Source organism: Aspergillus costaricaensis (genome assembly GCF_003184835.1).
Source record: "Aspergillus costaricaensis CBS 115574 unplaced genomic scaffold BO79scaffold_1, whole genome shotgun sequence".
Taxonomy (NCBI): Eukaryota; Fungi; Ascomycota; class Eurotiomycetes; order Eurotiales; family Aspergillaceae; genus Aspergillus; species Aspergillus costaricensis.
In genome coordinates this window covers 877,839-890,155 of record NW_020291801.1, presented here as the reverse complement: position 1 = coordinate 890,155, position 12,317 = coordinate 877,839, and the positions used below count along the sequence as shown (strand labels likewise).

Sequence of the window (12,317 nt, the reverse complement as noted above, 5' to 3'; positions counted from 1 at the left end):
GACAGTTACACTACCTATTTCATTGACCAGGACCTTTCTAGTCCATCTCCTCAATGCCAAAGTACTAATCGCACAATCAAGAATCTAATCAGAAGTAAGCTGGTTACTTTTTATACGTAAGATTAAGTTACTAGTAGCCTTTATCATATGTAAGTCTTAGACAGTAGAATAAAATGTCATGAGTATCGCTCGTATTTCCCTATAAGCCCCTTTGATTCAACCGAGTACCCCGTTCAACTGAACAAACTTCCCAGCCTCTTATTCTGGGCAGAGGAAGGGTTTCTGGAATGGTGGTGACACAATCGGTCCTATAGCCATCGGTTCCATCTCTCCATCTTGTCTGGATACAAGTAATTATGGAATTACATATCTCACCAGCCCAACTCCCTATCAATCAATTGCATAATAGCCATCTCAGCGGGCCACACTTCCACAAACTCCTGAACTCGCCATGACCAGTCTTCATCCCACTCGAAAATGAAAGGGTGCGATGCACAAAAAAACTCCCAAAAGTCAGGAAACCAGCCAGCATTCTCCCAATCAACCAGCACAACGTCAAGCGATCGCTCACCCTCGTTTGAGCAACTTTGATCCATCACAACCATGATATTCTTCTGCTGAACGTCTCCATGTGTCAATGTAGGCCGGTGACCTTGAAGAACGCGAGCCAGGTATTTCTCGTAAAAGCGAGCCTTGTAGTCTGGATGATTGTTACGCTCGACTAAGGCCCTATAATTACCCACAAGGCCAGCAACGAAGGCTGGTTCACCAGTGAAAGGCCCTAGAAACTTCTGGTCGCCGTGCTGGCTGTAGAATAGGTAGTGATGTACGCCGCCGCCGTCCAGGCCACCGAAAAAGTTGGGCCATGGACACTCAGCCTTTCGCATGGCGGAGAATATTAGTTGAAGTTTTGCTATGATGCCATCCTTCTCGGAGGGGGTTAATGTTGGCCAGATAGTATCTAGTTGCACACCGGGGATGCGTTGCATGACTAGGAAAAGTTGCTTGCCCTCATAGTACATCGCGTACAGTCGAGGGGCTGGAACTTCGGGGACATGTTGTTCAAGGTAAATCAATGCCTGGCCTTCCCAGGTGTTTATACAACCTCCATACTTTACGACAATATTGTCGTTAATTGTCACGACCTTAGAGGCCATGGTCTCCCAGAGGACATTGGTGCAGGCGCGGATCTCATCTGTTGTAGGTAGTGGAGGCTGAGGTTGGGATTTCTGGAAGGGAAGATCCACTGGTTTCCACATTGTAAAGAAAGCAGAGATTAGCGGAAGTATTCTTGAAGTATGGATCGTCGCCTGGATGGAGAGGGATCGAATGAGCGGTTGAACGCAGAATAGCTAGAAGTTCACACGTCAATCTATAATGTTAATTCCTAGACCTATTGTGGAATCCTCTTAGATGCTGATAGATCTCAGGAAAAAGGATAGAGTTGTACCTACAGATAGACATTTGTTTGTGATACTGGAACTTCGCAGTTCTGTGGGATCGGGCTGTGCTGAGGCTACATTAGTCTCCTGCAGGGTGACGTGTACAGCGGCTGTAGATGCCCGAGAAACCGCGTGGAAGAGGGGATTCTTTTCAGCTCACAACATTGAACTCTTGATTCTCACCTCCCTACTCAACTCTTCGAAAGTTGTTCACGGACATGGTTAAATTTCTCTTCACCAAAGAATGCTGACGAAGCTACGTGCGAAGCTCTGCTGTTCCCAGGCTGATGGTGACGCTGACGAGGCCGAACCTGCCATTCCCCATGCGAAACACTCGAATGATGGAGGAAACACCACACCTGCCAAAAGAAGCAATTCTGAGGCTGCAAGCACTCCGCCAGATCACGCCGCTGCCTCACCTAAGGATCTCTGGCAAGTAGCATTTGACAACCTAGACCCGAAACAAAAACACTGGTTGTCTAAAGAGGAGAAGACGCCGACCGAAATCATTCGGGATGTCATTGGCGAGACAAAAAGTAAATATACCGAGTATAAGAAGAAAGAGTTGACCATCCGAAGACATAATGGGGGTGAGATCAAAGTCCGCGAAATCGCTCAAAATATCCTGGCGTCCGCATTGAATGCGCAGCAGATAATCACTGCGGTTGCGAGCTTCGACCCAAGTGGACACGGTAGGGTTCTACACGCCACATACTTATATACGCAGAATTTCTTAGATGCTGATATTCAACCACAGCGTCAAGCGCATGGACGATAGTATCGCTAGGTTTGACGGTAGGCGACTCCTTGAAAACTGTTCCGTCGAAAACCGGTTACAGACTCATTAACTCGCTTTTTAGATGGTCCAGAGAGATATTGCGCGCAGAGATGTAATCATAGAAGCCTCCGAATACTTGGCGGAACAGCTAGCATACTTCACTGTCCTAGATAGCGACCGCCGATACACAAAGGCTTCCGTGGACAAGCAGCTAGATGGTGCTCTTGTGGGAGTCTATACAGCAATACTTGAATACACGGCGGAAGTGAGAAAAAAATATCACGAAAGCGGCTTTGGTTAGTTCGAGTATTCGGTCAGGTTCGCGAGTTGCTATAGCGCATATGTTTAACTTGGATTATTGCAGCTCGCATAGGAAGCACACTCATTCCCCTTACCGAACAGCCACTGCAAAAGCTTCGCACAGCTGTGGAAAATAAAATTATAGTGGTTGACAAATGGGCTACCATCACCGATCGCACATGTGAGTTTATCATCTTCAATCCTATCCATATCTTCAAAGTGCTCAATCTTGTTAGATCTGAGGGGACAGGCTGCGGACATCCTTACGGCTATTGACAAGACGGTCGAGGAGCTCCAGAAACTTCATTCCACTGTACTAAGTGAGCTCTCTCAAAAATGCTCAACTCAGAAGCACAGTTTTTGACTTTGGCAGGTGTCGAGGATAAAGGAATACTTGAATGGCTATCTCAGTACGACTTTTCCAAAGCACAGAACGACACTCAGTATCACAGATCACCAGGGACAGGTGATTGGCTTTTGAATTCAAAAGAATATGTGAGGTGGAAGAACTGCCCAGGTAGTATATTATTGTTACATGGAGTGGGTAAGTTCTCTAGACCTGTTTAGATGGAAAATAAACTGACTCATAAACAAGCGGGTTGTGGTAAATCAGTCATGTGGTAGTATGACAGACCTGCTAAAAACGTGTACTTTCGTACCTTCGGCTGACATTTATTAAATATAGCTCGACAATCATCGAAGACATCCAACGAATTTGTATAGCCGGTTCGAACACGCGGTTCGCTTACTGGTATTTCCAATTCAATGATCCGTCATCACAAAGAGTTGAGAATATGCTCAGGACGATCATCCGTCAGCTTCATTCGACTCCACTCGACGAGCCTATCCGGAATCTTTGGAGCGACTATGGTACCAAAGGAAGCAATCCAAGCAGTACAAGGCTTCAGGAGACTCTTGAAATACTGCTTGCTGCCAACAAAGGGAAAGTTTTCCTAATTTTAGATGCGCTGGACGAGTGCCCCGAGGCAGTCAATCGCAAGGAAAGGAGTCTTCTGTTGCCACTGCTTACTGGACTTCAGAAGAAATACAGTGATAAAATTCATATCCTTGTGACTAGTCGACCAGAGCCAGATATAGTTGATCACCTCGTGGAATGTACAGCCTTAGACATCGAGGGAAAACAGGGGTCTGATATTTCGGCCTTCGTCAAGGACAGGGTTGAGGCTCTGGACGACAGGAGAGCTCCAAAGGAAGTGAAAGCACAGATAATTCAGGAACTGCTACAAGATGAGAAAAGGTATGCTGCATCTCTCCAGCTAATGCTATTGTTAATATAGATACTCTTTTGCGCAGGCGATTTCGCTGGGCAGACCTTCAACTGAAGCGTCTCGAAGAATGTCGCAACAAGTCTCAAATCATAGAAGCATTGAGAACAATGCCACAGACGTTGCACGACATATATACTTCTGTAATAGAAAGAATCAACACGAAACCCTCCGATGTTATATATGCCGAAACAATCCTCACCTGGCTCTGTTTCAGTGTCAGACCTCTCACCCTGACTGAAGCAGCAGCAGCAGCAGCAGGTCTTGAGGTCCCAGAGGACGTGATCAAAATCTGCACGACTTCATTCGTCACATTTCGGCACTCGGATAACGAGATAAGATTAGCTCACTTCTCCGTGAAGGAATTCCTCGTGGGTAGCGCGAATACTGGGCAATGGCACCAATTCTCCACCTTGCATGGGCACGCCATGCTAGCTGAGCACAGCCTGAGATTACTCCTGCAAAAGACGAGGAGGCTGTCTATACAGGAAGTGAAGCAAGAAGCGCTGCTAAACTATGCTGCTCGTAACTGGCACGAGCACTTCAATGCTTCTGCTGTTACCCCAAGCCCAGCACTCGAAAACCTCCAAGAGATGGTGGATATGCTATTTCGTCAATCAACTGCCTACCGCAACTGGCGTTATATAACGACAGATTTCACGGAGGGAGATGTACAGCCAACCCCTATCGGTATCGCATCGGGCTTAGGGCTCATTCAAACTGTGATTGGTTTACTAGAAGAAGGCGCGGACCCTTTAGAGTGCTTCGCATATCAGTTCAGATGGGATTTTACCCGGGCTGTAAAAAATGCGTTACTGATGGCTTCTGAAAGTGGGCATCTGGACTTACTGGATTTACTGCTGCACAAGGTGTGCGTGTCTATTGATTTAGCCGAGGGCATAGTGAAAGGTGTTCGATGCCATGCTTCTGAAAGCGAGAAGCTGGAAGATATATTTGACACATTCTCAGCTTCAGGTGCTATTTTCACTAGAACCGAGAACAAAGGACTTCAGATAAATGAGCGCGTTGTTGTCGCTGCGGCGAGGAACATGGTTTGTGGTACGAAACTTGTGACCGTCCTCCTTGATCAGTACGAAGAAACAGGAGTTGCGCTTGTGCCTGTGACAGAGAACGTAATGGAAACGGTACTACAAAACATGGCGTGTGGAGGCGATATTTTGCAGCTTCTTCTCCAAAGGCGAAATGATGATGTCAAAATCTATTCAAGAATCAAGGAGATGCTGAAATCCTCGGACTTTATGAACGTGCGCGCAATCGCAATACTTCTTGCGCAACGGCGTGCAGAGATTGTGATAGATGAGCAGTTCATTGCTAATCTTGCGAGATACGCGGGCGGCACTGAAATGGAAATACTCTTAAGTGTATTGGACAACGATTCGATGCTGACCGAGAATGTTCTGGCGAGCGCTGTTCAAAACCGTAGCGATGTCTTGCGTCAGATTCTCCGGCATCGACGGCATTGGCCACCAGTTAGCGAGGATCTTCTGTGTGAAGCAGCGTGTAACGGAGATAGCAAAAAGCTGGAAGCCTTGCTAGATGATCGTGGTCTGGATTTTGCAATGAGCGAAAGAGTCATGCTGGAGATTGTAGGCAACCTATTTTATGGAGCTGAAATGCTCGAAATGCTCCTGCGCAGGCAGCAAGCAGGATTTATCGTTACTCCCGCAATACTGGACACGGCAGCCTCCCAAGCAAAGACTAAACATGCTGTTGAATTACTTATGAACAACGGAGGCTTGAAAATTCCAATCACTGAAGGCATGATGCTCAGAATTTTTTGTGATGACTTGCTGTGCTATCTCCTGGATCTTGAAGAAAGGTCCCAGATACATCCTCTTCCTATCACAGAAAGGTTCATATTGCATGCTGTGAAAACCTTTGAGTCTGCCACTCTGAAGGCAATTTTCCGCAGCAGACCAAAGATCCACGTGAGCGAAGATGTATTTGTCGAATCATGCCGTGGCGAAATGTCGACTTTAAAGGTTTTGATGGAACAACCGCATAGCCAATTGCCAGTGACGAGGATGGTCGAAGCTCTAGAAATAGAAGATGGTCAAAGGCCAACAGAGATACTTGAGTTTCTGTTGAATGAGAGGTCCTTTGAAGTTGACCATGGGATTATAGAAAGATTTGCACATAATACCTCCGCGTTGGAACTCCTGCTGCAGACAACACCCCGTGTACCCATCACAGAGCAAGCCGCCATCCGAGCAGCTTCCGGTTGGGGCGAGGACCATCCATTTTGCGTTCTGCTCAATGAGCGAATAGATGATGTTCCAATCTCAGAAGGAGTCATGACTGCTGTGGTAAGAGGATATCGTCGAGTTGAAATTTTGCGACGTATTTTGGCACATCATGGCCCACAGGTACCGATCACAAAGAAGGTTATAGTGGCAGCCTCGACCACATTAGAAGCTTTACAACTTCTGCTTCAAGCACTAGGGCCCGAGACACCTCCTATGATAACCGAGGAAGTTGTTGTGATTGCCACTTATGCAGATTTGTCCGCATTACCATGGTTGCTTGAGAAGTATGGCTCGGCTGTACCACTTACTGAAAGAGTCATGGTTTTTGCCGCTGCAAACGGCCTTGACGGGCTACAGTGGCTCCTCCGTGAATGGCCTGGCATTATAGACCTTAACCACATTTGGAGAGCGATCTGGAAGTTTGATCATGACTTCTGTAATTTCTCCTATGGTGGGGTAGATTTCGAATTGCCATGGGTTCAGGTGAGGGCTGGTCGGCATGTTGTTCAGTATTCTAAAGCAGTCGATCTCTCGGAGGATGTCTTTCTGGATGCCCTGGCCTCATCTGCTTTTGATGAAAAGTTAAATGGGTACAGTGGCTTGGTTCCTCTGATTTATATATGTCTCGAAGGGAGGCTACCTGTTTCCGAACCAGATCGGTTGGTAAAGGCAGTGATGGATAATTGCGATGCTGATCTTATCAAGGCTATCCGTAAGCTTGTCGAGGGGTTTGAGTTGAGAGCCGAACTCATTGAAGGGGGGTTCGGGGAATTGTTGTTATCGCGCATTAGAGAGAAACATGGCATATCGGCGCCTGAGCAGTAATGCAGTCTATGTTATGTTCATATTTCGAATGTTATTGTTGTCGTTCTGCTATAAACCTCAGTACCTGTTGGGCTGTAGTGGTTGAGCCCTCAATATACATATAGTTTTCGATAACTAAAGCACCGCAAGATGCCAAAACTACTAGGCTTAATAGGAACCCAATGGCCGCTGACACTTAAACACAGATCTACACACATTACCCAACAGAAAGCTCATACTCCCACACATCCCACTATCTATATTACTCACACACACCGATGCATGTGCTGATAGATCCGAGCAGATCTACCTTATGCCCCTAAAAAACAATAGAAATCTCTGGTTTAGCACTAGTAATCCCTTTAGACCTAGAGCATGCAGCAATATTTTGATCAACAGCCCGCATAGAATGAGTGCCCTTCATATATACACATCTACTTCGAAGCCAAAAAAGGTCTGGAAATTTTCTCCACTACTTAATTCAAATTCTTCGTCACGGTCAATGTAGAAATGATACTTCTCGAGCTTATAAATCTGTAATCTATGCCCATACCCTCCCCAAAGGACATGTCCACGGAAGCGTGTACGAGCGGGAAGATAGTACCAAGCACGAATTCCACCCTCTTCAGAGGGGATATGCCATGGACATGAGGTGCATATACCTAATTCCCATTTTCCCCCAACCAGATCGATCATCGTTTTCGCTCTCGATATGTGCTGAGGCGCATATGAGTCTCGGCATTAGACATCGCCAGGCAGATTGTTTACTTGATATCTTTCGCTTCTTAGGTCCGCAATGGCCTCTCAACATGACGAATTTAGGGTTTCACGCGTAACTATCTTTTTCCTGGGAACGAAATCTTTGGTAAGTTGGTATTGTACGGTTGTGCATTCGATCTCATTAAATCATGACTAACGAGGGGGCGGAATCGTACTAAACCCCGGACTGCGGAGTAGTTGCTGACTAGCTACTTACAACTGTACTCCGAATCCGAGACTAGAGCCTCTCCATGCTTCGTAAGGGAGATAGTATGACACAAGTGGTGTATTTTCGGTTAATTAACAGGTATTTATACCCCCAAGGCCTAAAGGCTCTCGTCTACCATTTCATCTTCCCTCTATACACAATTCTACATCTCCCAAAATGGTCTACACTTGCACCCTAGCTGTCACTACAAAGTGTAGTACGGGTAAGTTCCCCCAACTTGTGTTCTCTACACCGACCTGTCTCTAATAATGCACTGCTATATCAGACCATTTTAGATGTGATTGGAGTAAGGCCGACCCTGTCAAGGGCTTTGATGGCCAGAGACACGAGTCTCTCAACGTCGTGCTTTATCCTAGAAACAATTTGATTACCCGGGCCGAAGGCATCAATGGTGTTGTGTCAGCGGTGTGCTATGACGATGAACAGAATGGTGACAAGGAGCTCAACACTCCACGGAACCTGGCACCAGAAATCACCAGCTTTATTGTCGAGTCTACCAAGAAATGCATCAAAGGGGATGAAGATAAGTGCCCGGTAATCATGAAGTTTATCTTATCTCGGGAAGACGGCTATCTCGCGCGGTCTGATTTCTTACAGCAACGCCTAGATGGGGTGAAGCAGGTTTCCTGGGTATTAGGGTTCTTGCGTCCATTACAACAAGTCACAACTCCACGAGCACAGATAGCTGGAACGGCACATGTTCTCAGCACACTCCTGTCCATGTCCGTCGGTGCCATCTTACTTGACACTGGCTCTGGCTCTGGTCTTCACGACACGCTAGATAGTGTCGAAGAGGCATTATGCAACCGGATTTCATACCCATGGGTAGTCCCCACACAAATTCCTCGGAAACGCCTTGCGTGGGTGGAAGGCCGCAAAGACGCGGATGCGAGCCGACGCATGTACGAGGCGGCAGCAGCCTTGGGGATCACTCTAGTCATCATTGACAAGCCGGGCCACTGGTCGGAGGATGACTACGGGCCGTACGCCCATCTCCGAGAGGGATTCATTGCCACAAACATCGACGTGGATGAGGGGTTCGTGGATAGAATTGTCACGGCCATCCGCAGCTACGATAAGCCCATCGATGGCCTGATGACAGTGAGCGATAGTCGCTTAATCGGAGTGGCTCGAGCGTGTGAAGTTCTTGGGTATCCTACCTCCCCATCGTCGGCCTATGTGCTGGCCGGAGATAAGTATCAAACTCGCATGATGGAGCCAGACACGCACGGGGCTTTCCGGGTCTTTGGGACGGATGAACTGGAGAAAGTACTTCGGTCCACCGAGGTGACGTATCCTCTCATCGTCAAGCCTTGCCTGGGATGGGGAAGTCAGGCTGTCACGAAAGTGTCCACGGAAGTTGAATTGTTTGAGGCGGTCGAGAAAGCCTGCGAGTGCCACGCATCAAGTCCGCAGCAGCGCAGTGACGCCGTTATTGAGCCATATATCGATGGTCCAGAAGTCGATGCCAACTTCGTACTGTTGAATGGAGAAGTCATCTTCTGCGAGGTTAGTGATGACTTCCCGAGCCCAGGCGATAGGGACTCTCAGCAAAGCCATAACTTTGTCGAGACTATGGTTCATATGCCCTCTGCCCTTCCACCGCATGAGTTGGAGGCTGTCCGGGATACATTGCACCAGAGTATTCTTCGTCAGGGGTTCTCAACCGGTACATTTCATTGCGAAGCACGGTTGCAATATTCGAGTCATGAATTTCGACAGGATGACAACGGGTTTGAAGACTTGTATCCCCGCAGAGATACTGATACAAATGATGGAATGAGCGTGCGCGTGTACCTCCTCGAAATCAACGCTCGCCCGGCAGGGTATCTAGAGACTGTTGGCGTCAACTTGGTCTATGGGGTGGATTATTTCGCCCAACAGATGCTCTTCGCAGTCAATGATGAGCTTCGATTCAAGGCCCTATGCCACCCCTTTCCTGATGGGCCTCGCTCCAACCTCTCGATACTCGTACTCCAAGAAGACGTTGCTGGGATCATGAAGACCGAAGATGCCACAGCGGAGCTCCTGCGCCAGTACCCAGAACTGGAGCCACATGTGCCGCTGTACGCGACAATCAAGAAGAAGGGAGATAGACTGGTTGGGCCAAAGTCGAGTGAGGTTCATTTCATAGCGTGGCTGTTGGTCACAGCTAAAAAGAGGCGCGAGTGTCTGCGGTTGGTGCAAAAAATACGAAGCAATTTCCGCTATGAAGTTGAATAGCATCTCCTAGCCAATAGTGACGGTTCCTATTACTTGGTCTAGCGAAAAATAAGTCATTTCTAATCCTCCAAGTCAAGCATAACGATACAAGCCCTAGCAATATCTGTCTAGTCTTGTTGTTCTCCATTTGTGCAAAGAGTTCGCGTAGTATGCTGCCAGGGTCCTTAGCGTGATGGGAAGAGTGAGAACGAATCACAAACATATGTGGAGTACCACCAGGACTGTCATTGCGGCTGCAGATTTAGTCTAACCCTCAATGCATGTCTCCGTCGTCTTACACGGTTGTCTCACCTCCTTCAAATTTCTTCTCCATCCAACTTATCTTTCTTGTATCTTCCATATTCTATCCCACTGTACGCTCAGGCCCGACCACTCCAATGTCTCAACAAAAGACATCTCCACTCAGGACTTACTTCGACGAGCTCGAAGAAACGAACGGTGACGATGAATGCAGGAAGTGGTTAGACAGACTCTTCGACGCACGAGCCGAACTAGCAACATTTGTCGCTACGCGCCGAGAAGGAGGGGGAACCGGAACATATGTTGAATTCCTCAAAGGCTCCTTCAACTTCAGCTTCCGCTACACCTTCAGCGATGGACGACCGGATACCATCATCCGATTCCCCAAGCCGGGACACACTGCTACAGCGTACAGAGATGAAAAGGTCATAAATGAGGTCCAAGTAATGGAATACCTCCGTCAACACACCGATATCCCCATCCCCCGTATTCACAGCTGGGGCTTAACCGCCGATAGTCCACACCATCTTGGTCCATTCATCATCATGGACTATGTCACCGGAACCCTCCTATCAACCATCTTGAAACAGCCGGATGAAGAAAACTTGTATTTGAACCCGAACATCGACAACACACTCCTAGACAAAATCTACTATCAAATCGCCCGCTACCTACTCCAACTTTCCCACCTCACATTCCCCAAAATCGGAGCTATCTCGAAAGACAACACATCCAACACATGGCACATCTCCAACCGCCCCCTAACCTACAACATGAACGAGCTAGTCACTGTCTCCGGCTACGCTGCTAATAAATGGCCAACCACGCCCTTTGACCGCGCCAGCGACTACCTCGCCTCCCTTGCAAACGAGCATCTGACCCATCTTTACACTCAGCGCAACATCGCCGATAATCCCGACATCGCTCAAGACCGATTCATAGCCCGCCATCGCTTCAAACAACTCATCTCAAAATACTACCCTACAGAAAACAACGAACCATTCATACTCTTCTGCGACGACATGCGACCTTCAAATATGCTCATAGATCCAGATACCCACCGCATCACCGCCGTTCTGGACTTCGAATTCACTAACGCCATGCCGGCTGGGTTCTCGTATGATCCGCCTTGGTGGCTGTTACTTTCTGGACCGGAAGTGTGGCTTGAGCGTTGTGCATTGGACGAGTTTCTCAAACTCTATGAGCCCAGAATGGAACAATTCTTGCGTGCTCTATCAAGGGTGGAGCACGAGATTGAGTACAACCAGCCCGGTCATCTGTCTCTTTCTGCCAGGATGCGCGGTTCATGGAGTACCGGTCGGTTCTGGTTCGATTATGCGGCAAGGAAGAGCTTTGATGTTGACACTGTTTATTGGGCCACTCTCCATACCGCTGGTACTGGTATTGAAGAGCTTGACGAGAAGGCACGTGCGGAGCTGGAGCCATTCAAGAGGATGAAGATGGAGCAGCTGAAGGCGTACAAGGAAGAGTGCTCTGCTCGGTTTTCTTCGGATATATAACGGATAATAGGTGTTGTTTTCTATTTCGGTAGTCGCTATTTTGCTTTCTCATCCTGCTCCCTGGTAGCTACATCATTATAACAAGTGCGTGATCGACAGTGACATTAGTACTTATCAAGGTAACGGGATAAGGGGTCGTATTCATTGCTTACTCTATCAGTTCTCTTGGAGAAGAGAGATTAGAAGAAAGAGCAAGACCGTAGATGAAGGCCATGTAGCCAGGCACTGTCTGATCCGTCGCCATCTTCTTCCTTCCTAAGTGGCTTCACCTATCTAGCTACCAACCTACATCTCAAAACATTCAGATCAATTCAGTATACATACAGTTGAGCCTAACCCTGTCCTTCTATCTTGAGAGACTACAAGTCTGACTTTTCTTCTTCTTCTTCTTCTTCTTCTTCTTCTTCTTCTTCTTCTTCTTCTTCTTCTTCTTCTTCTTCTTCTTCTTCTTCTTCTTCTTCTTCTTCTT

General features: G+C 47.5%; 4 protein-coding genes across 4 annotated transcripts; 3 read left to right on the top strand and 1 right to left on the bottom strand.

The window, feature by feature from the left end:
- Positions 1 to 371: 371 nt before the first annotated feature.
- BO79DRAFT_261330 (uncharacterized protein) lies at positions 372 to 1,401 on the bottom strand (the record flags this gene model as incomplete). The annotated part of the gene is made up of 2 exons (XM_025686475.1): positions 744 to 1,401; positions 372 to 692 (listed from the first exon to the last, which is right to left on the bottom strand). Exons 1-2 carry the CDS (start codon positions 1,257 to 1,259, stop codon positions 372 to 374), a joined length of 837 nt encoding a protein of 278 aa, XP_025545135.1. The 5' UTR covers positions 1,260 to 1,401.
- Positions 1,402 to 1,613: 212 nt separating this feature from the next.
- BO79DRAFT_234082 (uncharacterized protein) lies at positions 1,614 to 6,898 on the top strand (the record flags this gene model as incomplete). The annotated part of the gene is made up of 8 exons (XM_025684335.1): positions 1,614 to 2,134; positions 2,200 to 2,237; positions 2,303 to 2,516; positions 2,585 to 2,701; positions 2,757 to 2,840; positions 2,870 to 3,064; positions 3,223 to 3,778; positions 3,835 to 6,898. Exons 1-8 carry the CDS (start codon positions 1,687 to 1,689, stop codon positions 6,896 to 6,898), a joined length of 4,716 nt encoding a protein of 1,571 aa, XP_025545134.1. The 5' UTR covers positions 1,614 to 1,686.
- Positions 6,899 to 8,021: 1,123 nt separating this feature from the next.
- fmpC (ATP-grasp enzyme fsqD) lies at positions 8,022 to 10,088 on the top strand (the record flags this gene model as incomplete). Its single annotated transcript, XM_025686474.1, has 2 exons — positions 8,022 to 8,067; positions 8,131 to 10,088. 2 exons carry the CDS (start codon positions 8,022 to 8,024, stop codon positions 10,086 to 10,088), a joined length of 2,004 nt encoding a protein of 667 aa, XP_025545133.1.
- Positions 10,089 to 10,465: 377 nt separating this feature from the next.
- Positions 10,466 to 11,863, top strand: BO79DRAFT_184785 (phosphotransferase family protein; the record flags this gene model as incomplete). Its single annotated transcript, XM_025680348.1, has 1 exon — positions 10,466 to 11,863. The coding sequence occupies one exon, from the start codon at positions 10,466 to 10,468 to the stop codon at positions 11,846 to 11,848; it is 1,383 nt and encodes a 460-aa protein (XP_025545132.1). The 3' UTR covers positions 11,849 to 11,863.
- Positions 11,864 to 12,317: the final 454 nt, after the last annotated feature.